Raw genomic sequence first — 27,989 nt, 5'->3', positions numbered from 1 at the left:
TGAGCAACAAAGAAACTAGTTCTTCACCAGATTCCCAAAAGCTAAAAGGAGAAAAATGAAAAAAGCAACATATAAGTTGTTACATCACTACTGCTGCTGATCTGAGTAGCCGTTTAATGAAAGGGGAGCAAACTGACTCCCAGCTCAGCACTCACCACTCATCTGCTGCTCTGCTTTAGAGATGTATCACTGCCAAGCAGACTGAACAGCTGGCCTGTCTCAGCACCCGTCAGCATGTGCTACCAAAGCCATTTGCTGCCGTTTGTGGGATCACACCCTAAGGCGCTTTAAGAATCCCCCAACTAGCTAAAAAAGCTCCCCTGTGCTCCCCACAGCTTCTCACGGTGCCTGCCTGCAGAAAGGTTATTACTGCAGACTGCAATTAATTTATAAGAGTGTGGATTCTCTCATTTATCTTCCCACATGCCTCAATGATAAGGCACTCTCTGGGTGCACTGTCACTGCGTGCTCATCTGGCTGTGGGAGCCAGATAGTAGTCATTTCTACTACACTATACTATACCCTCTCCTCCTCGCTTATCAGGGCTAGTTCCTTCAAAGACATAAACCCTGTTTGTCATTGGCCCTTGCCTCCATTGTGTGACAATGGGATCTGCCTCCAGGAGATTTCACTCTGCTTTTCCATGCTCGACTAATGCCTTAATCCACACACAAGAAGTGGACAATCCATTGGTCAATCCCTAGAGTTTTGAAAAAGACAGGTGGCTCTTTTCAGATGGCCACTGGGTTGCCATGACGGAGCCAGCTGTTCTTGTCAGCAGGGACCCAGGCTGGGGAGAAATCTGCTCACCGAACCACCACCAACACAACAGACAATGGACAACCTGCCACCATACACAAAGTTATTGTACACAACTCTGTGAGATGATTCTGTGCTGTTTCATTAGTTAAAGCATGCTGTGGTGGTCTTAGGATCATAAAACGAAAGATAAAAAACAATTGATGATGACCAACATTGATACAAACATGTGTTCTCTAATCCAGTGACAGATGTGGCAATAAAGAAAGACATAATTAAATTACAGGTGTTTACTCATCATTCACACCTTTGAATCACACATTGGTGAGAAAAAAGAGCTTGGTTAGAAAAAACTAACAACAAAAATACCAACAACTCAGCACTTTGAAATATCAAACACTGTTCAAAGAAAGAGCATTTTTAATCATAGATGCTTTCTCTCTAGATATTGGCATATCATATGCAGGATAATTTAAATAATAGTATATGTGCTTGTATTAATCTGTCCAGTCAGAGCACTTTGATGAGTTAATGAACTCAACAAATCAGTCTCAGGGTGGGTGCTTACATAAAGTACAAGGACACTGAAAAGCTTTACATTTTGACAAAAGTACTCATCAAAAGTAAAGAGCATTTATAACACATTGTATGAAACAGGATTAGCGGTTGGCTGTGTATTTAGTTTGTAGTGAAAATTAAGAGGAAATTCAGGGGTAATTATGCAACCAAATCCATAAGATTTTTGTTTCCTCATGGATATAAGTGCTAAATTGAATTGGCCTAAACAAGCAAAATCTTATCCTTAGTATCATATAAAGTTGTGACGTGTTTGAAATGTATAAATACCATCAAATTTGCAGATGTTAAAATAAATTAATATGTAAAATGTATACAGTGTAATATGTATGAATGGTAATGCAAAAAATGAAATATTTCCAAATTTAATTTAGTCTATCATTCAGATTTAGATTGACTATTCATTGTTGTAGACCTAAAATATTACCCATATTAAAAGACCAATTTACAATTATATATGAGGTCTATTACCATACATATTTGAAGAGCTTTAATATTGGATGGAAAATTGAAAAAAATGTGATCTATGTACATAACAAATATCTTACATTACCAAACAACATGAATAAGTTATAAGAATTATAATGACTGAGCTTATTCGTATTCAAGTTCAGTTATTCATTCATTTAGTGTTTTTCCTATGTTAATCTTTCTATTTAAAGATCTTTCTATCAGTTTCAAAGGAAAAGTATTTTGTTATCTTGTGTCTTGATTTTTGAAAGTTAGGCTAGATTTTTCTTCTTATTTGGATCACAGACTGCTCTTTTGAGTCACAGAGTCTTTATTGTTTCATCAAATATCTATGCAGTGGGTTTGATGATGTCTTTCAACTCTCACAAATATGTTTACCCATAGCTCTGAAACAAGATGTAGTTTTCATTCTGGTCGCACTTTTTTTGTTGGCTTCTAAACAACATCACAGTTGTTTAGACATTCTTTTTATAGTTAATTTAGCATGCTGACTCAACACGTGTACAGCTGATGTTGCAGATTACAGATTGTGAAATATGAAGAACTAGACATTTTGCCTCATTAGTAAAAGCTGGAAATGCCACCGTTTTTTTCCCCGTTGGCTGTTGGCAGGCTGTAATAACTCTGCATTTTGGAGTTTTTGTGTTTAGAAGCCAGAAATTTCCATGTTGATATTCCAAAGATGCTGTCAGCAAGACTACAAAACTGCATCATTTACATACACCAACAGTCTGTGAAGTACTGTAGCAGGAATTGTGAGTTACTTAACTGCAGTGTAGACTCTATGCAGTCCTATAAATCACTGATATATTTTTTAAACAATTGTGCTTATTATACAGTATTCACAAATAATGTGTGTAGATCCGTATGGTAATATGCAAATGAATACATGTAATCCGTGGAGCTGGGTAAGCTAAAGCATTGTGCTGTTTGTTGTGGTTGGGTTGTATATAGCATTTGACCTGAGCCTGCCAGTTGGTAAACACCTAATGGCCACAGTACAAACTAAATCACTGCTGTCACAGAGGGACAGAGGCTAGATACTGACCTCAGATCTCTATTTAGTCAGCGAAGAAAGAGCACAATCAAGGCAAAATGTTGATCAATCATGAGCCAAACACCAACAATGCCACATTTAACTAACTCATTCTGCTTCTGATGTGACATGGGCTCTCCGTTCATCCACCATAAAGGAGATGTAAAAAGTAGAGCATGGAGCCCTCATACACACGGCTGTATGGCCATGATGAAAGGCCATATGTCCATTTGGCATGAGGAGATGATGTCCAGGTGACAGTTAAATTTAGACGGGAAACAAATCAGTGAAGCTCCTCTGGGGGATGATGATGAAGAGAATCAGTCTATGAAGGAATCTTAGAAGTGTACAGACAAGAAAGAGCAAAAGAGTGTGGAAAAAAAGCTCTGCTCTCAAAGATGGTGAAAATTATCATCAGAAAGCCGGGGTATAATCTTTCCTGAATAGAATTTTATTACAATGTGGCTCCATATGATAAATGCCTGAGCTGTCAGAAGCTAGCAAGCAGACTTAAATGAGCTCTTAAATAGGAATCAGGCAGCCTGTTAACTGTTATAAAAAGTGGAGAGCGCAGCAATCACACTAAATACTAAGGGTTGAAGTGTTGCCCCCACTGAGATGAAAAATAGCTATATTAGATTTATTTTCAATCTACTAAAAATATATGCCTGTTTTCAGTCTTTTGCTGTATGTCAACAGAACCCAGGGAAATAGAGTATTAAAAGAATTAGTTTTTTTCTACCTGTTTATAACTCAATTTGTTGACTGCATGGATTAGGTTGATTCCATATCACATCTGAATGGAATAGAGGCTGACTGGAGCTGCACATATTGTAAGGTTTTCCTTAATGACACCTTTTCCGTGACTCCAATGTGCCAGAGGTGCAGAGTGCTAGTCATGGGATTTTAGTTAAACTGTGAAGTAGTGATACAATCTGTGGTGTTATTTGAACTGATTACTCCCTTCTAGACAAGGGGAGTTTCTACCAACTGCTGCTCTGACATGGATCCTTTTTTTCTTTCTTTTTTTTTAGCAACAAATACTCAAATTAAAATATCTAAAACCACCTGGGGAAATCAAATTTGTTGCTTGATAAATTAACTTGTAAAATATCAGATTTACTCTTTTCTTTCTTCATTTTCTAGTAATTTTCTGTTCCAACCTTAAGTTGATGTGCTGTATCATCTCTATAGGAGTACACTGTTAACATTTATTATAAATAAATCTGTTTATCTAATAAAACTTTTTATTTTTACTATTATGTAACACAAAGAAAAGCAGCATTTTTTTGCAATTAATTAATTTACTGGGGGGAGAAAAAGAATGTTGGCATCTTTGTTGAATTAATGACTTAAACAACTAAGCGATTGTCAAAATAGTTACTGATTAATATTCTGACGATCAATTAATCGATTAGTTATTTCAGCTTTACCCTGTAGAATTACACTGTAGTGTAGAATACTACAGTACTGTGATATTATAATACCCAAGTAGCAGTATTATACACTAATCTGCTGGGGTCTCTCATCTCCACATTGAACCCTTGTGTTACCCAGCGAGCAGCTCTGCTACACCACAGTATAAGACATTGTGAGCTGGAACAGGTTAAGCATCTGCCAAATTCCCCCGAGGATTGCTCCCTTTTGTCTCTGGCATGTTGAGAACCATTATCACACAAAGAGAATTACATCTCTCCAGATTGGGGGCACAAGATGGCTGTACATGTGACTGTGCATACAGGGTATGCCTGCCACTCCAGCTCTCTCTAAGCCGCTGCTTATCTTTAACTATGGCCGTCTACAGTGCAAATTTATACAGCACACAGAGATGGGGATGGGAACACCAAACAAAAGAGATAATCTCACTCATTTGTGGGTGACTGGGGATCCATGTTGTCTTACTTACCAGCATTTGGAATCTCTGTGATCCACTTGAGCATGTCTCTTCTTAGGTTTTTAACAGTATATTATTGATATGATTCAGTACAGGATAAGTGAGTTGTTGTGTTTATTGTTGTTAGTCAGTGATGGAATCAATGCTCAGGGGGGTCTTCTATATGTGTAGCATGTTGTGGCATGCCAGTCCCAAATGGCTTTAGAAGGAAATGGCAACGGGGTGCAGCAGCCCCTCCCCTTTAAATCTCTAATTAACACTTAGCAATTAAACACGGCTCTTTGGGGAATACTTAATAAGAGGCCCAAAGCTGGTTATTTGTGGGTGAAGAGGCTCTGGAGATCTTTTGTTCCCCCACTTCAATCCCCCAATCAAGACCTTTAGAAATACAGTAAATAGTCATCAGACGGAGACTATGTTTGCACTTGATAGAGATATCCCATTCTTTCCAAGGAAGGGAGAAAGGATGAATCCTGTCAGTGAACAAGCACAATATGTAGTTTCCATATTCAGTCTCAATATTTAACTTGTCATCTCTATGTTGACTGACTTTGATGGTCTTAAAATCAAACACCCATTTATGAAAAAGATGCAGGTTTCATCCAACAATAGCAAAAGCTAACTATTGCTCTGTAAAGATCATGATTTCCCCACAATCAACCCAAGGAGAAAGCTGTCAACAAGTTGAGGAGCTTAAGTCTGATTCTGCCTTACAGTGAAAGTCGTTTTCATTAGTCGGAATCTGACTGATGGCATTAATCTAAACCCTGTTACATTCCCTCTTCCTCTCTGTCTGCCACATCACTTCTACCGCTGAGTCAAGGTGTGTTGACGAGCCTCAGAGGTACTCCATGAAGTACCCGATTGTTAAATGCAAAACCAAAACATATTGAAAACAGCAACCAATGACAATATACTGTCTGACCTGCAATTTAAAAGTATCCCTTTAATGGGTCATGGCAAATATAAACTACCTGAAACATTTGAAGTGTTTATACTGAGATTTTCCTTCCTACATATGTCAACTTTGTCATTAGCAACAGCTGAGGCAACACAGTGTCCTTTAATCAATCAGATGCTCTGAACTGTCAATGGACTTTTTTGATTAATTCATTAATGTTTAGCAATTATTTGTAATTATTGTAATCAATTTTAAATTAAAATGTGTTCTGAGTCCTCCAGGTGAAATTATAGTACCTTTATGCTATACTAAAAGTAATTCAAAAACCTTGATGCGTCACACAGCTAGACATTAAAAATCCACAATATTGGTTTCATTGATAACTTCAACCTATTCTGGAACCGTCCTTCCCTAATCCGGGCCGATGGACTCCACCCCAACAGTCTGGGTAGCAGAGTACTAGCAGCTAACATCCAGCATGCTGTCCAGACCGCTCCCCCCCCCCCGTGATTGACTGCTCTCCACCCATGCCCCCCCTCTCAAAAGCTCCCCCGGGCGACCAACCGAGGTTCTGTCACTTCCCCTGGTCCATTGCCCTTCCCATGGTGCACTATCTCCTACTAGCCGTCATAAAGCTACTACCACTGCTGGGATTAAGTGGTTTCAAATTCCTGTTGTTATTTCACGTCGCAAATCAACGCACATGTGCAGGAGCACACGAACTGTTGATCATAGCGTCCTAGCTAAACCAGCCAGGTCAACTAACACCAAACCTCACATCAGCAATCTAACCCTCGGGTTATTTAACATCCGTTCGCTGACCAACAAGGGACCTCTGCTCTATGATCTACTGAATGATCGTAAGTTCGACTTCTTCTGCTTGACTGAGACATGGCAGCAACCTAATGACTTCTCACACCTTAACCAAACTATTCCTCCTGGGTTTGTCTACACACCACAACCCCGTACCTCTGGCAGAGGGGGTGGCTTGGCAATACTATATAGTGAAAAGTGGAAAGTGTCCGCTATCACTGTGCCTGTGTACCCTTCATTTGAGTCCATTGCTCTCCTAATCAAGGGCCCAACTCCTACTATCCTCGCCATTATCTACCGACCACCCAAGCTAAATAATGCCTTCCTACAGGAATTCTCTGCCTTCTTAACAACCTTATGTTCTGTGTCCCCAAATCTACTACTACTGGGAGATTTCAACATCCACTTGGATAACATCAACAATGCTTTTACAAGGGACTTTACTTCATGCCTTGATAGCTTTGGAATACAGCAATATATTGACTTTCCGACACACTCCAAAGGTCACATTCTTGACCTAATCTGCTGTTCTGGTGCAACCCCTCATAACTGTTGTGCCTCAGACCTGCCTATCTCAGACCACAAGTTAATATCCTGCAATATCAATATAAGATTATCCAAGACTAACATACATCGCTCTATCACATTCCGAAATATTAAGAATATTGACTTGCCGGCCCTCTCCAATGGAATTGATGACTTCCCTAGCAGAGAAAACGGAGCCACCACAGATGAACTAGTATCTCACTACAATGATGGACTTCATGGACTGCTAAATACTCTTGCACCTCTGAAAATCAGATCTGTTTCTTTTACCCACTCTGCTCCTTGGTTCACACCAGCACTACGCCAGCTCAAAACCAAAGGCCGTCGATTGGAGCGCCTCTATGCAAAAACCGGCCTTGCAGTTCACAAAGAAATGTATTATAATCACATACTTCAATACAAGGATGCTCTTTCTTCAGCCAAGACCACATACTACTCAACCTTAATCAGGACAGCTGATGGGAACACCAGAGCCTTATTTTCAACTCTCAACAATATTCTGAAACCTCCTGACGCTTTGCCATCTCACTTACTCACAGTCGCAAAGTGTGATGCCTTCATGACCTTCTTCAATGCCAAAATTGAAAATATCCACCAGACACTGACTGCTTCAAATAACTCTGCATCCTCTCCGTACTCTTGGCCTACATCGTCCTTCAGCTCTCCGCTCGCCAGCTTTACACTGCCAACTGTCGCTGAAATAACTGGTCTCATTCATAAATCCAAGCCATCTACCTGCCAGTTAGACCCTCTACCTACCCACCTGGTAAAAATCTGCCTACCTGCCCTATCCGCGTTAATAACCGACATCATTCATTCCTCACTGACTTCTAGTGTTGTCCCAGCATCACTAAAGACTGCTGCAATAACACCAACACTCAAGAAACCTGGCGCTGATCCGAATGATATGAACAACTTCCGACCCATCTCAAACCTGCCATTTCTCTCCAAAATTCTGGAAAGAACTGTTGCAGCCCAGCTCCACACCCACCTATCCGACAATAAACTCTATGAACAATTTCAGTCTGGCTTCCGTCCCCTTCACAGCACCGAGACAGCACTAGTGAAAATCACCAATGACCTCCTGATGGCATCTGACTCTGGACTTCTCTCCATTCTGGTTCTCCTCGACCTGAGCGCAGCTTTTGACACTGTCTCCCACGACATCCTCCTGGACAGGTTATCCTCCATTGGAATCACTGACATCCCTCTGGCCTGGTTCCGATCATATCTCTCTGGCCACACACAGTTTGTTCAACTTAAGAACCTGAGATCCGGCTCCTCCCCAGTCTCTAGTGGTGTTCCCCAGGGCTCTGTCCTTGGCCCCCTCCTGTTCATTATTTATCTTCTACCTCTTGGTCATATTCTCAGGAAATTTGACATTCAATTCCATTGTTACGCTGATGATACCCAACTCTATCTTTCCACTAAGCCTTCTTCCACTCTGCCACCCATCGCCCTATCGGATTGCTTACTGGAAATTAAATCATGGCTCTCACTCAACTTTCTTAAACTCAACGGCGAAAAAACTGAGGTCCTCCTCATTGGTACCAGATCTACCCTAGCAACACTCAACACTTTCTCCATGTCCATTGACAATTCCACTGTTCCTACATCGCATCAGGTAAAGAGCCTGGGTGTTATCCTGGACAGCACATTATCTTTCGAAGCCCACATCAATAACGTTACTCGGACTGCCTACTTCCATCTACGGAACATCAACCGTCTCCGTCCCTCACTTTCACCAACCTGCACCGCTATCCTGGTAAACACCCTGATCACATCCCGTCTGGACTACTGTAACGCTCTCCTCTTTGGTCTTCCGCGGAAATCTCTTCACAAACTCCAGCTGGTACAGAACGCGGCCGCCCGTATCATTACCAGGACCGCCTCTATTGAACACATCACTCCTGCCCTGCAGCAACTTCATTGGCTTCCTATCAAATCCCGCATTGACTTTAAGATTCTACTCCTCACTTACAAGATCCTTCATAACCTGGCACCATCATATCTCTCGGAACTTATTCACATCTACACACCCTCCCGAACTCTCCGATCCTCCTCCGCCAACCAGCTCTTTGCCCCATCTGCCAACTTAACTACCATGGGGTCAAGAGCTTTCAGCCGATCTGCCCCCCGCCTTTGGAACTCTCTCCCACCAGACATTTGCACTTCGGACTCTGTTTCCACCTTTAAATCCCGCCTGAAAACGCACTTATTCAGAGTGGCATACTCTGTCTCACACTAACTTTGCAATCATGTTCTTGCTTATCTGTTGCACTGATGCACTTTACAGTCACATTCATATTTATTTCTTTATCTTTGCACTAAAATGTACCTGATTTTTATTGTTTGATGTACTGTTGTTGTGTTTTTGTGCCTTGTAAGGTGTCCTTGAGTGCTTTGAAAGGCGCCTTTAAATAAAATGCATTATTATTATTATTATTATTATTATTAAGACAGTGAGTAGATTTTACCCTCAAGGAATATTTTGGTTAATTTGAACCTGAAAAATTACCCATAAATGTGAAAGTTGTGACTCCATATGTCCTTCTAACTTTGCTCTCTGTTGCTCCGTTATTGAAATTCTGGAGATTCAGACGAAGATTTGGGCAAGTGAGGCCTTGTGTATAATGACAGTTATCGGGGCAACCTCCGTCAACTTCCCACTGGTTTTGTAATAAACGTAATTTTTTGAAGGATGCGTAGAGTCTCAACTGCCACATTAATGGAAACTACACAAATATCTGGCACTGAAATGTCCTCTAACACATACAGAAATCCAAATCAAAGAGGATGGAGTATTCTCTATAATGTGGTTTGGTAAAGTCTCTGTAACCCATTTTTGCAATCTAACATTTGTGGATACAAATACTGTATTTAAGACACCAGTAATCCTCACTATATGACCCAAACCTTTTGACCATACAAAGCAAGATTAGCGAGAAGGAGACAGAGTAAAGTGGAGAAAAATAAATGTTTGGAAAGTGTAATTAAGTGGCTGACATCTCTTTTGGGAAATGAATTATTCATATTTTATTTGGTAAAAATTTGCATCTGCTTGGAGGGCTGCATGAGACAGAAGGGAATTGTGGAAAAAAAGAAAAGCATGATAAAAGAGAAGAGGGACAAAAAGAAAAGAAATACACATGGGAGACACACCAAAGAATGACAATATGGACAAGATCAAAACTGAGAAGTGAGAAAAATTATTTGTTAAATGGAATAGCATGAGAATGCAGTTCTCCATAGTTCAGAGGTCAAATTTTGTTATCCAAAAATGCAGACTGAAGGGTAACTGGCTCACCCACACACACAAATAAGGTCCTCCCTAGTATAATGTGCTTAGAGCACTGCAAGGTATATTAAGGTACTTACAGTATAGAGAGGCTCATTTCTGACAGGCTACCAAATAGGCTAGCACTTTGTGTAATAACCTAAACAGATAAACAATCTAATGGTGGAGAGACTTTTTTAATATAAATTATTGTGTCATTTAAAGAACAAAAACGTTAAAAAAGGAGTGCAGCAGTCATTGTGTTATCACTTACAATGCTTATTGTAATTGTGCTTGAAAATTGAAATATCATAAAAATTCAACATCTTAAGATGGTCACAGCCAAACTAACTCGACAACACTGTAAGTTTACCCTACTCTGCTAGTGCAGATTTCATTACCAAATAGACCATTGCAATATGAAGGTACCACCACTATCTGGTTAGATTAGTTCAGGAAAAAGACTGTAAACAGAGGAAAACAGCTAGCCTGGCTCTTTCCAAAGCTAAGAAAGTCCACCAACCAGCACCTCTGAAGCTCACTGTTAACATGGTTTATCTTTGTTCACACAAATACGGCTCTTGGTTACATGAGGGGTTATGTTCTAGGTTATGGACTAATTTTTTGGCCGGGCACAGCAGCAATTTCCATTCAGATTTTGTGCTAAGCACAGCTAACTAGCTACTGGCTTTAGTTCGTGGTATCAGTCTCAAATCAAACTTTTGACAAAAAAGCTAATTAGTATACCAAATTATTATTTTAACTTTGCAGGCGTGTTGTTTCAGCAACTTGTTTTTACAACATCTTCAACATTTTAGAGCGAAACAAAGTGGGGGAAAATCCAATTGTTCTTATCAGTTACCTTTTAAATTGTTAACAGCCCCATGCAGCCTGAACCCCCTGGTTTTCAGAGAGCAGTTAGGGAGGCTGATGGCGGAATGATTACCTCCTTAATGCTGACTATGATTGGATTTAGCCAAGTAGAGCAGGAGAGCGGGGATCTTCCTGGTGGCAGTGTGGTGGTGGCTGTGCAGTAATAAGATAATTTCCTGTCACAGGGGGTATTATCAGCCCTTCACAGCATCAGGAGACCAACACCCCCCTATGGCCGGTGTCTTTACAACCCTGTCAGCTCCTCTCGGAGACTCAGCAGTGATTAATAAATATGAGCTGCCTTTGAGTGAGACACCAAACAATTGTATGTACAGACTGTAAAAGGTATGGATGTTGTCACTTAAGTCACCCACCGTTGCCATATTTCATTTGAACATCGCCACCTTTGATTTTTAGAGCCAGAAGTGACCGAATTTGGACGAGAGGATGGAGTTCACCCTAGCACTATAGCTGGTTAGTAAGGTGCATTTATCGTGACCTACAAAACTGAACAGCCAACTTCTCAGAAGGTCTTTTTATACAACTTAATGCTGAACATGACTTTTTAGGCAACCAAATGTCACAATTTCTTTTTATACGTTTATACCATGGCTATGTTACGTAACCAACATTGCAGCTATGATAGTGACATGTCGCTGTGATAGGTAGCCATGCCCTAAAGCATACTCTGCTTTATCATCTATTTTCTTCTAAATATATCATTTACAAAATCAATATGATGTGTTGAGGAACACTTGAAACTAGCGGTTGAGGCCACACATTCATTACATAGACTTATTTTTTTGCAACAATGGAGTCGCCCCCTGCTGGCCATTAGAAAGAATGCAGATTTAAGGAACTTCTGCATTGGCTTCACTTTTCAGACCCAGAACTACCTGCCTGGTTAAACTTCTCAGTGTGCATTGCTCTGCGTGCCCAAGGTGTAATGGAGGTACACATTCAGTACACTGTACTCTTTAATTAGTAATGTAACTATGCAGCCAGCTAGTTGTGCTAAGCTGGCTGCCTATAGCAACAACTCAACAATAAACAACACAGATTGGCTACCCAACACCATGTATGTGGAGCTAGTGGTAACAGTTATGTGTTTTGATTATAACGTACCTATGTGAAAATGTGACACAAACATGTGTCGGGAAATATTGCTGAAAGTGATGTTTGTTTGCCTTACAGCTGCTACCCATACAATGTGACACCTTTCTATTAACTCTTCCGTTTCCCACAGCAGTTGTGAGAACAGTTATGGCAGTTAATAATACAGCAAGTGTTCACCATTTCACTGTGTTTTAAAGATGGATAAAATAAAAACCCCAATAACTACCTCCTCAACTAATACTACCAGGTCCCCACCTTAGCGTCAGCATTGCTGTAGTAATCACACCAATTGAAACAAGTAATAGCTGTAGTATTGATGACAATATGAAAGCAAAGGACATTCACTTGCATTTGCTCACTTGACTAATGCCCTTTCATGCTGGGAGAATTACATTGTAACATGTAAAACTGAGGATAAGTGGACAGTATTTTCTTTTATTTTACTATGAAAGTTTAAAGAAAAAGGTTCAGAGACATTCTGAAGAATATCATAATCCATGCCTATGAAACAGAGCGCCATGCTGTGGCATGTCTAATGCAGGAGACATAAAGACATTACACAAGATGCAGAATGTGGATTACACCTGTCATCTTCACCCTTGAATCACATGCAGACAAGCCATCTTCACTGCAATACTTACCAGCCAATAGGACTGTGGCTGGATGTCTGTGATTGTTTTCTAGAGCTTTCCGTATCTTGGAAGAGAGGAAGAGAAGTTTCTCTCTGTGGAAGGATTCTGTTTCATCATCAGATCAGTAAATGCTCAATTTTATGCCAAAGGGATTGCGGGGATAAAGATTCAAACCCTTACCCCATGACAGAACTCATTCATCTCCCCGCAGATGCACAGAAACTGGATATGTAAAAGCTTCTTTCCCCCATCTTATTTTTCCTTGTGCAAGTATTTAATTTTCCAGGTCACTTACACAGCATTGACAAATGTACATTTCTAAGAGGTGACAGGATTTTTCCAAGTATTATATGAGCAATTTTGCTAGGTTGGACATACAATATTATATTTGAGCTGATCTGTCCATACATCTGTTTTTGTATGCATATATGTACCCTCGCACTTGCAATTATATGTACAAATTTTAGTGTTTATGATTGTATTTGTGCAACTAACAATGTAAAGGTAACACAGTAAAAGTCATTATTGCAAACAGGGGCATGCAGATGTTTATATAGCTGTTTGCATATCTTAGCAGTCACTTGCGTTTGTCTTCTTTGTCTGTGAGGGATTTTATAGGCTCTGGTCAAACACAGACAAACTTAACCAATCTATATTTGGCAAAAATGGGTGCAGGACTAAAAAGCGAACATTGCAGAACTGAGCATTGTAGAAAGGGGAAGATAGGGCTGCCTAAAGGAGGATTACAAATTCAGCAGGGTGTGTGTTACCTGGAAACTGATCAAACTCATTATAGGATGGTTTTAGTTTTGTCTGCCTGCATGTTTTATAGAACAGGATTCTAATTTTAGTATGTGTTTTCTCCAACTCCCCTCGCATCTTTTGATATTCAGGGACCCTGACAGCTTCCCTGGTCTCACAGAAACACTCTGACTTACATGAGACAGCTGTCCTTATTTACTGTGCTATATTTCCACAAGATTGTCCTTTTGATGATCCCCTCTAAGATTAGTGGTGACTAGAATAGTAGAGCCAGATAACAAAGAGGGAGACAACTGATGTCAACCATGTCATTATGGGGTAAGAGTGTTGGCAGCAAAGAAATGGTGATCAAAGAGTACCTCCAGCGTCGCCCTATGAATGGTTAATTTCTTCATTTTTGTTCTTTCTTCTTTTCTTTTTTCTTTCACTGAGGGTCAAGGATTCTACCTGTTCCTATTCCCAAGGTGTTCTCAGTGGGCTTTGATCTGCATCTCTACTTACTGCACTGTAGAATCAATTCAAGGCCATCTCACACACATTTTAATAGTTTTATTGTTTAACAAACAACATCAACACACACACACACACATTTTCAGTGTAAACAGGAACACTGGTGAGTGTTCGAGGAGCCACAAGGCTCTGTACTAATTATAACCCAGTAGTCATATACATTAATACATTATGGCGTTATTGAGAGGGCACATTCAAACATGTGATCACAGTAGGGTTGTCATGCAGATTTAAATTTTTCATGAGTTTTAGGTCTGATCTTGTTTAAACGTGTTACATTGTGCAAATATATTTTATTATTTCTTTAATTTATGTTTTATTTAATCTGAGTACTGTATGTAACACCTACAATGAATATTGTGAGGTCAGCTCTTGGAGGTGTACGTTTCTTGACTTACCTGCTGGAAATAAATTAGCATTATTTGGTCAAAAATTAAAGTGAAACAAAAATGGAAAAATATCTTAAAGAGTTTGATTTTGTTAAAGTATTATTTTGTTGTAATTTATGATATTATAGTATATTACACATACATATAGACATATAATTACAACATGTATACATAAATACATGCATTCACATACACACACACACACACACACACACACACACACAGGAATACACAAACATGGGGACACACACCATCAGTGTCTCTAGTGTCCTAACTGGTGCCTTGCTTTTGCTTTACTGTTCTTCTCTCACATGCCACTGATTTAAAGGAAAGAAGCCTTTGGTGCTCCGACTGACAATGACAATTCTGTCCACGTTATGTCCAGACTTTAGGTTGGACCAGCTCTTACCCATAGCAGAGGCAAATGCAAAAATGCATTGTGTCATTGTTAAACACTTGAAATGTATGAGATTTAACTCTGGCTTGAACTTTAACAATTAAATGTAAACTGTAGAATTACCACAGAAGTTGGTTGAAAATGACAACTCTGACTGGGTATTGGAGTGACACATTTACATGGTACAATCTTTTACAAGCTCATAGTGAATTGCCAGCATGACTAAACACTTCTCAACAATGATCACACACTTCTCAATTTATATAGAGGCGATACTATACGTTTAAAAATATTCAATGTGCTTGCAACATATATAGTCATTATATTATGTCAGGCTGACTTCCATCTTTTGAGAGAGACTGTATGATCAAAACTTGAAAAGTACTGTCTTGTTGGGCGTTACCTGCAAGTGACCGTATGTCCTGTATGTATCTGTCTCCATTTCCTTGTGTGTCTAACCTCAGTGCCAGCTGTTCCCTATGGCTGTGTATCTGTGCTTCAGCATTGTGGCCTTTAATAACCTGATTGTTGTGTATCTCTGTGTCCCTGCAGTACAAACAGGTGGAGCAGTACATGTCGTTCCACAAGCTGCCAGCAGATATGAGGCAGAGAATCCATGACTACTATGAGCACCGTTACCAGGGCAAGATGTTTGACGAGGAAAGCATCCTGGGAGAGCTGAACGAGCCACTCCGAGAGGTGGGATGAGTGTTTCTGTCTGGGGTTTGAATCTTCTGCACATGCAACATTCAAAAGCCTGTGTACTGCTTAAGATTTCCCTCAGTTCAGTTCACATTCACTGACATGTTACCCTTACACAAGTGCACAGTGGGAAAAAGATTTTTTTTCCTGAGGCCAAATCCAAACAAGTGTAAAACTGCAAGGCTCTCATAAAAGAAAAACAAATGTCTGCACATTCTGACATTTTTCCTGTTGTTACTCCAACATCCCTCTTGTCTGAAACTTTGACAGGTCAATACATTTTGTAAAACACCAGCTCCAGCTTTTAACTGCTGTTCTCACTAACTGCTGCTTTCAATCTTTCTCTGCATGCTCACAGGAAATAATCAACTTTAACTGTCGAAAACTGGTGGCCTCAATGCCTCTGTTCGCCAACGCTGACCCCAACTTTGTCACCTCCATGCTCACCAAGCTAAAGTTCGAGGTGTTCCAGCCTGGGGATTACATCATCAGGGAGGGCACCATTGGCAAGAAAATGTACTTCATACAACATGGGGTCGTCAGCGTACTGACCAAAGGCAATAAAGAGACCAAGCTTTCCGACGGCTCCTACTTTGGGGGTAAGACAAGGTGGTGTTGCACCAGAAACGCAAACTCAAAGGTCACATGCACTCATGCGCATCTTCATGTCTGCCTAAATCTGTCCTTTTTTAATATTAATAATGGTGTCCTTTAAGAAATCCGCCTACATTTGAATTTTGATTTGTGAGGAAACAGCATTTGGATAATTCTATTCAGACTCAGATATTAGCTCCTTGTGTGCTTGTCAACTCACTTAAAATTCTGCTTCATGGTTTATGCAGGACTTTTCCTTTAATTCACATCATGAGCTGTCTCTTAAATGTAGGGCAAATTAAGAAAACAATACTTGCTGTAGTGAATATTAAGAAATATGCATTTGAAGGTCACACAGATCAGAAAACTGTGAAATTGCATACTATTTGAATGCTTGAGACTTTAGCGATAACCCAGAGTTGTTATGTACTTAACTCGTGTTATGTTCTTAATCAGGGTCAGATATTGCGTAGCTCTCTCATGGTCCCAGAGAGCCTATGACACATGTAGGAGACAATGCTCCCATACTGCCCTCACCAAATACCAATTAATTTGCCCAGTGACAGCGTATCATTTAGACTACACTGTTAAGTAATGAGAAATGGTGGCAAAGCGTTTAACAGCACATGACCTGCCTGTGGAAGTTTAATTACGCCTTGCCTGCTCAAGTCCATCTCCATGCCCTCTCTCTGGGGGTTCCTGAGAAATAATGAAAAGATGGCAGGCAATCTATCTCTACATATGCCAAAACTAATCAACATTTTAGACAACATGGCCCCATCTCTCTCTAGGGCCATGTTGTCCAAAATGTTCCCTACTTCGGTCTCTCCTCGGCAAGGCAAAACTCAGATTCAGGGATTTAGTGAGAGGTTTAGTGCGCTTATAAGCCTGTTTCTAGCACATGGGTACTGGTAATGGCCCAGTTTGTGTGACAGATTCAAAGATGCTCAACTCCATGTACTCTAGATGGCAATGTCATCTAAAGAAATTCAAGTATGTTTTTTTTTCTTTGAGTGAACTTTAACATGAGTAGTGAAACCCACAAAAGTGCAAATGCACTGGTTTTGGAACAGAAACTGCCTTGCTTGGTGCAATCTTAAGCTTTGGATCTGTAATTATTTTCCTCTCTTGCGCATTATAGGGACAAGCCTTCTGACGCCATTATCTTGTGACTATTCCTGGCAGTGCCACTCCTCCGGGGGTGTATGGGTGGGGGCTAGTGAGGTAAGCCCAGAGCCACTGGGAGTTTGTTACCAAACACGAGTTAGTCATTCATGAAATTAATTGGTGCAGGATCAGCACAGGGAGGATGTGGCACATGCAGATCTCAGTGTGGCTGTCAGTATCAGCAAGCAGGAAGTCAAAAGCAATGAGCAGTATTTTTTTTTTTTACATATCATGTGCAGGTACACGGAGACCTGCACCACACAGATTGCAATGTTTTGTCTGTGTATCGTGCACAGTGTGAATGTGTTAGCATGTGAAGGAGGAGCAGAAGCTGTCTGGTTGTTGAAGAGCGTTCTTTTTTGTCAAACGGGCTCCGTGTCAACAGGCTGCAGTTTACAGTACAGCAAATGGCACACGTATATGCTCATCAGCATCTCGGCAAACTCATGTAACATAACTCGTTAATTCATAGACAACCTGAATTATTTACACAATTATATAGTCAGCAGTCTGCTCCAGTTTGTTAGCTGTTGGATTAGCTTGATTCAATGAGCCCAAAGTCTAAAGTGGACACGACATGTCCTGGATGGGAGCGTCGGCTGGGCACACAGCAATCCACTGGAGGGGGGAAATGTAATGTGACTGCAGTTCTAACGCCAAGGGACACATGGATTGCTGCCAAGCCCGCTCTGTGGATGCTCCTCTGGGCTGAGAAAGAAAACATGCACACCCTCCCATCCCTTTGCACTTCCCTCTTTCTCTCCTTATAGTTCAGTATTGAAACACTTATCTGAACAGCATCTCGGCTGCCCTCTCAGTGCCCAGACTGAGCAGGTTATTGCGTTGTTATAGTTCATCCTTTGTTGCCTGCAGTAATTGATGTGTTGCCAGTACAGACTGCAGCTCTCTCTTGTTATTAGTAGAGCTCCATGACCCTGTGGTGGCCCAGTATGCCAGTCAGAGGTGCTTATCAAAAGTTGCCTTTGATTGCACCTCTAAGATGGCTAACTTTGCCTCTGAGTGAGTGGCTTGCAGCAGTTCTTTGAGAAGAGGGACAAAAGAAAGAGACAGAGTCAGAGAGAGGGAGGGAGGTTGAGTTGAGGAGGAAGTTGACTGCAGTTTGCAATATCATGTGTCATCTTTTTGGCTTTACTCAGTCTGACTGGTTCTTTCTGAATGGTGCCCCCTTAATCCGTAGTCTCTTGAAGTTCTGGGTTAGGGAACTAATACATCTCCCATTTCTGCTCGCTCTATCTTTTACTTTTTTGGCCTTTATTTTTTATTTTTTCTCTGAGCTTAGACTGTGCTATAGAGCTGCCAAATGGCCACCTTGACTGAGTGAGTCTGTGAGAGGGGCTGGCAGCAGCAAAGGCCCAGGTAATCCTCCCGGTCATTAACCCAGTTAACACCCCTGCACCGTCATCCCAGCAACGTCACCCAAAGACTTAGGCACACAGCAGTTGACAGAACGGGGGAAATGATGATAGATATAGATGATATAAGATATATTTTTGTCACCAAACCTTCAGTGCTGTCCTTGCAACAGACAGATTGTGACTCTGTTTTATAAAATCAAAGTCAAGACATTGCTCCCATAATTCTAAAAAACCTCAGCCAGCTTTTGTTCAGGGGTAGAAAGGAGACAATGAGATGTGAAGGGACACAAGCGTCAGCTGAAAAAACGCCAGATATCCCCAACCAGTCTGTGCATGCTAGCCAAACGGAAGGTGTTTGCGCAGCTATGCTAATGCAGTGAGGGAGTGAGCATGGTGTGTCACAGGGAATCAGGCAGCCCACTGCGGATGTTTCAAAGGTTAGAGAGTGTCCGCTTCATGGGCTGGGGGCACTGTCGGGGAGGGAGATGGGAGCTGACAGCAGGACTCAGCGTCCAGGTGAGCTTTGTCAGACCAGGCTTCAGGACAAAGATACTTCATCACAGACTGAGCAGCCCTGCTCATACTCATTAATTCACATCCATGCACACTTGTGAGCAGAAGAAGGCAGGTACACACATACAATCACATGCAGATACATGGACACACAGACTTATGCAAAAGCACATTCAAAGGCCACTATTTGCATTCACTCAGAATCATGCACAGTAGTTTACAGGCACACACACACATACACATATATACAGTATATAATAACCTGGAAACACAGAATTAGGAAATATGTTTCCAGCAGAAATCTGTTTCACTTACAGTTGCAGCTGTGCAGAAGATTTCTGTGTGTGTTTTGTGTCTGTGATTTTTATCACACAGTATGATGTCATATAGCTTATGGGGGTTGTAATCTGTTCTCACTTCTTTAATTACTTTAAAGTAATTCAAATACTTTAATTAATTTACCTTTGTCAAGAAGCTCAGAAAAGAGTTTCTAATGTTCTACTGCAACAAGCAGTGGTCATTCAACCAAGTAATGAGCAGAGTAGTTTTTTGCTCATCTCTATATGTTATTTTGCTGAAAACATGTATACATGTTATTGTGCATTTGTTCATTTTTTAGACACCACTTACTTTACTGTAGAATTATATCATAAAATGATTGTTTTATTTATATTTTGTACAGAATGATCAGCTTCCCATCACTTGGGACATTTCATTTAAAAAAAATACATTTTATAGGTGTGTACTGTACATCTCCAAACTACAGTATTTTTGTATGTGCGTATTTGTGTGTATTTTGCACAGCTACCTGCTCCCAGTGCGGATTTTGCCAAGTCAATAAAACCTCACAGAGAGCATAGTTAGAGTCCCTCTGTTTATCTGTAGAACATGTAGACATTACATTGTGAGCATTGCATATGGGAAAACAGAGATATATCATGTTTTTTAAAGGCCTGAACAATTGTACTTGTTATTTTATTTAACTTTTATTTAACCAAGAAGTCTCATGATATTCAAATTGGATTACAGTTGAACTCAATGAGAAGGGGAAGGATAGTGGTTATTTTTAAAATGTTACGCTTTTGCTTTACACATCTATAAATGGTGAGAAACGTTATGATAATTGAATCTGAGGCCAAAAATTGATTGTGAACACTCAGTCCTTTAATTCTATATTCAGTTCCATATCTATTGCTCTGCTCTCTTGCCACACATACACACACACTGATATTTTGCATGGCATGCAGTCTGCTCTCCACTTTGCGAGCTGCTGCAGGGACTCGAGTGAAGCATCTTCCCAGTAAGAGCTGAAGACACGTGTGTTACATCATCCAACAGAAAGACCAGTTGTGTTTTCTTACCAAGGTCACAGATCATGACGTCTCACTCCTTCCTTTCGCAGAACAACATTCAATTTTAATTGATGTCATTCAATTTTGATGAATGCATTGTCACTTAAGTGTGAAAAAGAAACACAACCAAGGTAAGGTAAAAAGCTGCATCTTGTACTGTACGGAAGCTGTTTTCCTTCTGGAAAAAATGGCATCCTGACACACAGCTTTGGGAACAAATATCACTGCTGGACCAGATAAACCCAAAGGAGAGCAGGACTGCAGGGAGACCAGATAGGGAGATTTGTCAAGTAGTTATTCATCTTTAGAGCTATTTTATGTTGTTTTTACTTTTTTGTTTTTATAATCAAATATTTTGAAAATAATGAATTATTTCGTTCGCAGTCGGTTATCTTGTATCATGACAGATATTAAAGCTTTTTTAATTTGAGCTAACGAAGCCCACAATTTTGAGCTGATTATGAATCCTCTAATTGTCAGCAAAGACCACACAAACGTGGGTAATTGTTGAAGCAGCAGTCAGTTTAAAGGGAAAAAACACGCCCCTTACAAAATACAGGCAGAGCGACACCAACTAAGCCTGTTCAATGATGTCATGCAGGATTTGGGGAGCATTGCGATGAATCACAGCAGATGTGAGTAAGCAGTGGGAGTAGAGCATTCGTAAATAAATTGAATGTAACTCATGATCCATCAGCAAAAGTCATCTAGAGTTGAACAGTGCACTGCAGAAGTTAACTTGTGATGCAGCAGTATGTTACGATTTTCAGTGTTCAGCCTGTGCCAAAAAGACATCTGACAAAAAGTTATCATGCTATCTACTCACCAAATTGTTGCTAATATGAAAGCAACAAATACTGGCTCTGTGAGGCTGTATTCCTAGCTAAATGCTAATGTCAGAATGCAAACATGTTTACGGTGACATTGGTAACATCCAACGGCATCATCATGGCTGCTAAATTTTCGGCATTTTTGCAATGTAACGACAACTTCCTCCTCGTGATGACATCAGGTTGTTCACACCTGCCCACAAATCTTTAGCTTTTGTTGCTGAAATTGTTCCATGTGTTGTTTTTGTTGTCCACTCGCATATTTTGGATCAGATTAAGGCTCAAACATGCATGGATATATTTGAAAAGTCTCCATTTTGAGTAAAAAGTGAAGGTCAAAACCAGAGGCTGGCAAATCAGAACAGAGTGGGCTCATTAGGGGCCTTAAAGAGACAGGAGCTCAAACGGCCTGTTACAGACAGTGGCTGAAATGAGGGGCTGCATGAAGGACAAGTATAAGATAAATAAGATGTTTTTTTAATTGTAAATCATTCAAAGACATTCTAGAAGATCCCCAGATTAAAAATATAGACCTGGAAAAGTACATTATATGTCCCCCTTTAAGCTTTCTTTGAGATTTCTTTAAAATATTTAAAAATAAAAAAATATATATTTACCTTTTTTTAATGAATCACATCATATTGCACATTTAACGGTGCTCCAGTTAAATGTGCTACAGTTTCTGATATTCAGGACAGTGTTGAGCTTCCGTGCAGCCATCTGCATTTAGCCCCTGAGAGCTGTCCACTAATCTCTTATTGTTTAGCTTGGATTGGGTTGCACCAGTCCCGAACCCTGCCATGGCTTTTTACCCTTGCACTTGTACTTCAGATGGCACCACTAAGTGTCTGGGCTTCTCTTGGTTTCTGCAAAGACAGTCAGAGGCCAGAGTGCTCCCTGCAGCTCACGGCCTGATCTTGGCAGTGTTGCCTTCATCCAGAAAGCCACGGGACAAGAGGATTTAATACAGAGCTGCGATGCTCCTCTCCAGAGGGGATTACTGGAGCAGTGCTGCAGGAAATGGACCCCCCCAGCACAGCTACAGCCAGGACTGGCCCGCTTGCACACACTTACAGTACACGCACACAAACACATGCAAACACAACATGTACAAACACACATACGGTACAAGTGTGGTATTTTTACTCTATCTTTCACATTCACAGCTCCCCTTCCAACTTGGCCATCATCGTCTATTCATCCATGTTCTCTCTCACACACAAGCACCCACCAGCATACACAACACAACAGTAACGCACATAACATGAGGTAGTTCATATGCTTCATATACAACACATAGTCCTCGCTCACTGTCATGTCAAATCATGCATTCTCCCTTTAGCTGTTCCCTGATCTCGTTTCACATCACACACAATCATAACCACTTCCACTCAGTGACCAGAAACATTTTAAGTCCTTTACAATCTAATGCAGCCCAGTACAATCACCCTGCAGTGATGTGATGTGGACATTTTGTTGTTCAATTGGCTTGTCAGTTTCTGAAGCCATATTTAGTGATGATGTTTGATTAATTTTATTATATTGAGGTGTTTCTAAGGTCCAAACATATGTGCAAATATGGTTACCATTGAAACCCTTTTCAGAAATTACCCTAACCCCTTTTGACCCTCTCAAAAATTAAACTGTGCAATTGTCATAAAGGGAATATTTACTCTAGGGCCGTTGTATACCGCCGCATTACACAGTACCGGTGTTTTCTGTCCACAGAGGATATGTTCTAGATGTACAGTACTGTGGCTGTAATGTGTGGTAGTTGCCAGATAAATCATAACAATATATAAAAGAAGGATTTACACACTTATTCAGTTCCAATTTAACTCAAACCCATATTGGCAGTTTGTGGTCTTTGTGTGAGTGTAGAGGCAGAATTTCCATGGTGCTGTGGGTTTTTTCCTTGCTACAGAGCACATTTTGGTACCTTGCCAGTGGGAGGAGAAGTACAGTTGGGAAGTGTCACCGGTAATCGAGCAGCGCCCTGCAATTATGAAGTCAACATTGACAGCATTTTTTGCCATCCGCCTGCTCAGAGTAGATGATATATGCACTACACATGGTGCACCCTGAAAGACCTCTCCAAGATCATCTTTTATCTTTTTTATTTATTCATCATACATTTTTACCTATACACATAAAGCAAAGCATGCTGTAAGGAGGCTTTCCTTTCCAGTTGATTAACTCCCTCTGTAACTCCTTTTCAGAGGGTTTTTTCACCTGCAATGCCTAATCTGAGTGACATGCATTGTCAAATTGCAATTAGACACATCAGATTCACTGTGGCTACTTTGAATCTTGCACAAATAGCACCAGGTTGTCACAAAGTAACCACATATACTTCATCGCTTTATCATACCATGGTATTCCATGCAGTTTTTTTAATGATGCTGTGAAGATCTACAAGACTATGATTTGCTCAAGTTAGGGTTGAGTTTTTAACCAATCTTCAAAAGACTTGGTTAACATTGTGCAGATATGTTTAATATGCATGTTTTGTTTATAGGCTGGTAAAAGAATTTAATCTTGGCGGTATTTCTCTATAATGTATTTAGCTATGAACATCATTCTCAGGAGAAACAGGTAATATGGGAATTATGGTGATTTGCAGATAAGGAAATTTGTTCACACCAGGGTTATTATAGTTAACTAAAACCAAGACTAAAATTAAAACTAGCAGTGAAAAAATAATTTAGTTAACTGAAATAAAAATGATAGTTGCCCTTCCGAGGGGCACGAAAACTATATAAAAAATAAAATGTACAATGCAAAACTAACTAAAACTAAACTGAATTGCAGAGGAAATCAGCTTCGTTTTCATTGTTGTTTCGTTTTCCCTGTTCAGTTTGATCTTTTGAGATAACGGGCTAGTACCAGTAGGTGGAAACAAGAAGAAGATGCTTGTCAAATTTATGATTTTTTAGAAAGAAGATGAAGAAGAAGCTCCAGGTAGAAAACATCACAGCCCAATATGGGAATGTTTTGACTACGACCCCATAGTAGATACAAGTAAAAGTGTTGTGATGAACAGTGATGGGAACATTTATGGGATACAGCTAAAAGGGGAAAATCCCACTAATGTGAAAGTCCACCTTCGAAGCTCTCACAGAGAAGCAGGAGACAGATAACGTCAGCTCACAATCAGACAGCTGCACCACAAACACAGCAAACCTTACCTCAGTGTCATGCATTATTTCATCCTTTACAGCTTCTACAAATCAAGGCTTTCCTCCTAATACCTGAAAAACTAAAACTAAGTGAAAACTGAAATAAAAATAAAAACGAATGAAAATTTTAAAAACTATTATAACCCTGGTTCAAACTGACCTTCCTGCCAAATACATCATGGTTGGGAGAGCACTTTTTTTTTAGATGAGAGGAGCAGATGATAGTTACCGGCCCATAACACAGGCAGACTCTTTGACCACTTTTTTTATTGTTCACTTACACACAGCATACAATCATCATACCCACATTCAAAACACAGCAGCACATCAGCCACTGCTACACATGTTGATGATTTAAGTGGAAATTTGCCAGTACAAGGAGACACTGTGTGTGTGTGTGTGTGTGTGTGTGTGTGTGTGTGTGTGTATGTGTGTGTGTGTGTGTGTGTGTGTGTGTGTGTGTGTGTGTGTGTGTGTGTGTGTGTTTGTGTGTGTGTGTGCGTGTGTGTGTGGCTGCAGGTTAGCACAAACACCAGCGTTTTAGACGTGCAATATCTTGAGGGTAAATTTGAAGCCAAGAACAATAGAGAGAAGGACAGTTAGGGTTGACAGCAAAACTAACATAAGATACACAGCAGTAAGTTGGATGAAGGGTTCTTTAAAAATTTGATTTGATATACGCTAAGGGAGGAAAAGAAGGAAAATGCATGCTGTGAGAGAACTGAGAGCATGTGTGTGTGGATGAACTGGAAATGGGTTTCTGAGAATGAGGGAGTGTGATAGGAAACACAGTAAGGGAGGGTGGAAGATGAGATGAAAGCTGAAGAGAAAATACATTAGATGATGTTTTAAACACATGGCACACTGACAAATAACACATACACCAAAACAACCTAACTGTGTCCATATAAATACGCATATACATTCAAGGTATAGTATTTTTTGCAGGTATACATAATCCTCATATATGTATATTCATATCCTTATGTAGACAAAGTATACAGAAGCCTACAGTTTCAGGTCTCCTATACTGCCTTGCTTTCATGAATAAAACACTTTCATGCACACACACATATAGTTCATTCACATACATTTGTGCATGCACACATTCATGCATGCACACACTCTATGTGGACACAGGCTCTCACACAGGCACGTCAAATGTGGATGGTGGATGCATCCACATGCGACATCTGCATACAGTACAGACACACTTGCACCCACACACACAGCCTCTGTGCCAGAGCTCTACAGCAGTGCAGCTTGTTAAATGGAGCATTATTTTCCTGAGCGGGCATGGCAGATGAGGGCTGGCAGGCCTCTAAGCTCTGAAAATGGCATTAAGTGCTACACCAGTAGATTATAGAAAACTTGTAGTTTTTAATGCTAAAAAAAATAAAACAAAACAAACAAAACAGTGGCGTTCACATTTTGTTTAGAAAGTTTTTATTGTATTCACTGAGCACACTCTAGCTGAAGAGAAAACTATAATTATAGGCTTTAGGTCATGTTGAAAGAGGCAAAGATAAATTACAGGATGTCAGAGTCAGTAGGGAAATGGTTGGTCTTAGTAGGTTTTACTCTCTGTTGTAGTTGAATACACCATGAGTAAAATTTTTGTCTACTACCACAAAGACCCAGGTTACATTTCCAGTAGCAGTGCCTTTGACTCCATGTTTATTGGTGGGAACACTAGGCGTACTTTTCCAGGTATGATATACAAAAACATATATTTTGTATATAAAAAAGGGTGGCCATTGTGGAAATCAGGGCAGTTTTGTTTTTGTGTTGTTATTTGTAGTTTGTTTTTCATGTGCAGGCTAGGTTGTGTTTAAAAAAAGTCAACTGCATTACAGTACTTTCTCTTTTCTGCTGTGTTTTGTTGCAGAGATTTGTTTGCTGACACGAGGCAGAAGAACAGCCAGTGTCCGAGCGGACACATACTGTCGTCTGTACTCATTGTCTGTGGATAACTTCAATGAGGTGCTGGAGGAGTATCCTATGATGAGAAGGGCCTTTGAGACTGTTGCCCTGGACAGGCTGGACCGTATTGGTAAGAAAATAATCCTTAAAATGAGTTAAACCTAATCATTTTTTTACTGCAAAAAAATATGCCACCAACCAAGTCATTGAGAACTAGTTGGGACAGTTAAGGCATACAGTACTCATTATTCAGTTTACAAATGTGTTGCTTCTAGGTCATTACATATATATATATGTTTGTTCTCTCATCAAACTATAACTTTAAAATGATTTCTGCAAACCAATGTGAAATATTCAAATAGTACATGACAATCTCAACTTCACAGCTCCTTAATGTACATTTTTAATATTTGAAAATGTATGAATGATTGTATCTAACACAGTACATTGTAGATTTTACCAGTGGGTTAGGAGAGGATCACTCCTACGTGTATTTTACCTTCTGCTACTCATGAGTTATGAGTATTCAACATGGCACACTGACAACTAAGAAAACCAAAGTCAGAGCCAGAGCTCACAGAGCCAGTAGGTATACATAAAAGCCAGAGCTCCCAGAGAAAACTTAAGGATTGTTAAAAAAATCTTCACATTGATACTCAATTTCTTTCAAAGTCATCTGCATATAAACATGCAGATAGAGCTCTGGTTTTGAAATCCTTGCATGACTTCTCTTAGGCATACAATTGATATTCTCTCCATATCCATCACTGTTCCCAGGCTCAGCCTGGGCAGATGAAAAATTCACAATGAAAGGCACGCCTGTATCATCACTCAGCCATCTCTGCATGCTCTGTTTTATCCTCTGCTATGTTTAGAATGGAAGATAGAGAAATTGCTTCAGGGGTTCTCTTTGTAGAAAATGGCTGCTTTGAAAAGATGTGGTGGGCTGATAGTGATGTTTCTCTGAGATGGTCTCCTGCCTATGTCCTTTCTCCTAGGCTTGATGCTTATGTACACTCTTCTTCCCTAATAAAGTCACTCACACAGCACTGATCTACAAATTAATTACTGTCTTGGTGGACTTTGCACAATCTGATTGGTGGTGTGCAAGTGATAAAGGGTCAGGTGGTGACAGGGTCAAGCTGGATACCTCACAGCAACACCTCTACTAATCTGCTATCAGTCATAACAGAAAATGGAGAGATTGATCTCGGCCTAATTGCATTTACAATATTTCTGGATTTCACTGCCTTTGTTAGCATCAAATTGAAAATGGCAGTCATGTGTATTAACCCTGTCAGTGCTAATGCAACAATTCAACAATGAGTAATGGACTTTGAGGTCAGAGTTGCACACATTTCTCTAGGTTTTTTTTTATTTTTTTTACTGTGACATAAGATG

At 40.1% G+C, this 27,989-nt stretch overlaps 1 protein-coding gene across 1 annotated transcript in view; it reads left to right on the top strand.

Moving 5' to 3' along the window:
* Positions 1 to 27,989, top strand: part of hcn4 (hyperpolarization activated cyclic nucleotide-gated potassium channel 4) — a 67,159-nt gene that overhangs the window by 36,080 nt on the left and 3,090 nt on the right. The window contains exons 6-8 of the mRNA XM_062415435.1: positions 15,505 to 15,651; positions 16,013 to 16,253; positions 26,554 to 26,718. Of these exons, the coding sequence (XP_062271419.1) occupies positions 15,505 to 15,651; positions 16,013 to 16,253; positions 26,554 to 26,718 (553 nt within the window). The remainder of the gene's footprint in view (positions 1 to 15,504; positions 15,652 to 16,012; positions 16,254 to 26,553; positions 26,719 to 27,989) is intronic.

Source organism: Scomber scombrus, chromosome 1 (assembly GCF_963691925.1).
Source record: "Scomber scombrus chromosome 1, fScoSco1.1, whole genome shotgun sequence".
Classification (NCBI taxonomy): domain Eukaryota; kingdom Metazoa; phylum Chordata; class Actinopteri; order Scombriformes; family Scombridae; genus Scomber; species Scomber scombrus.
Note: the sequence above shows the minus strand (reverse complement) of the source record. Positions and strands in the feature narration are given on the sequence as shown.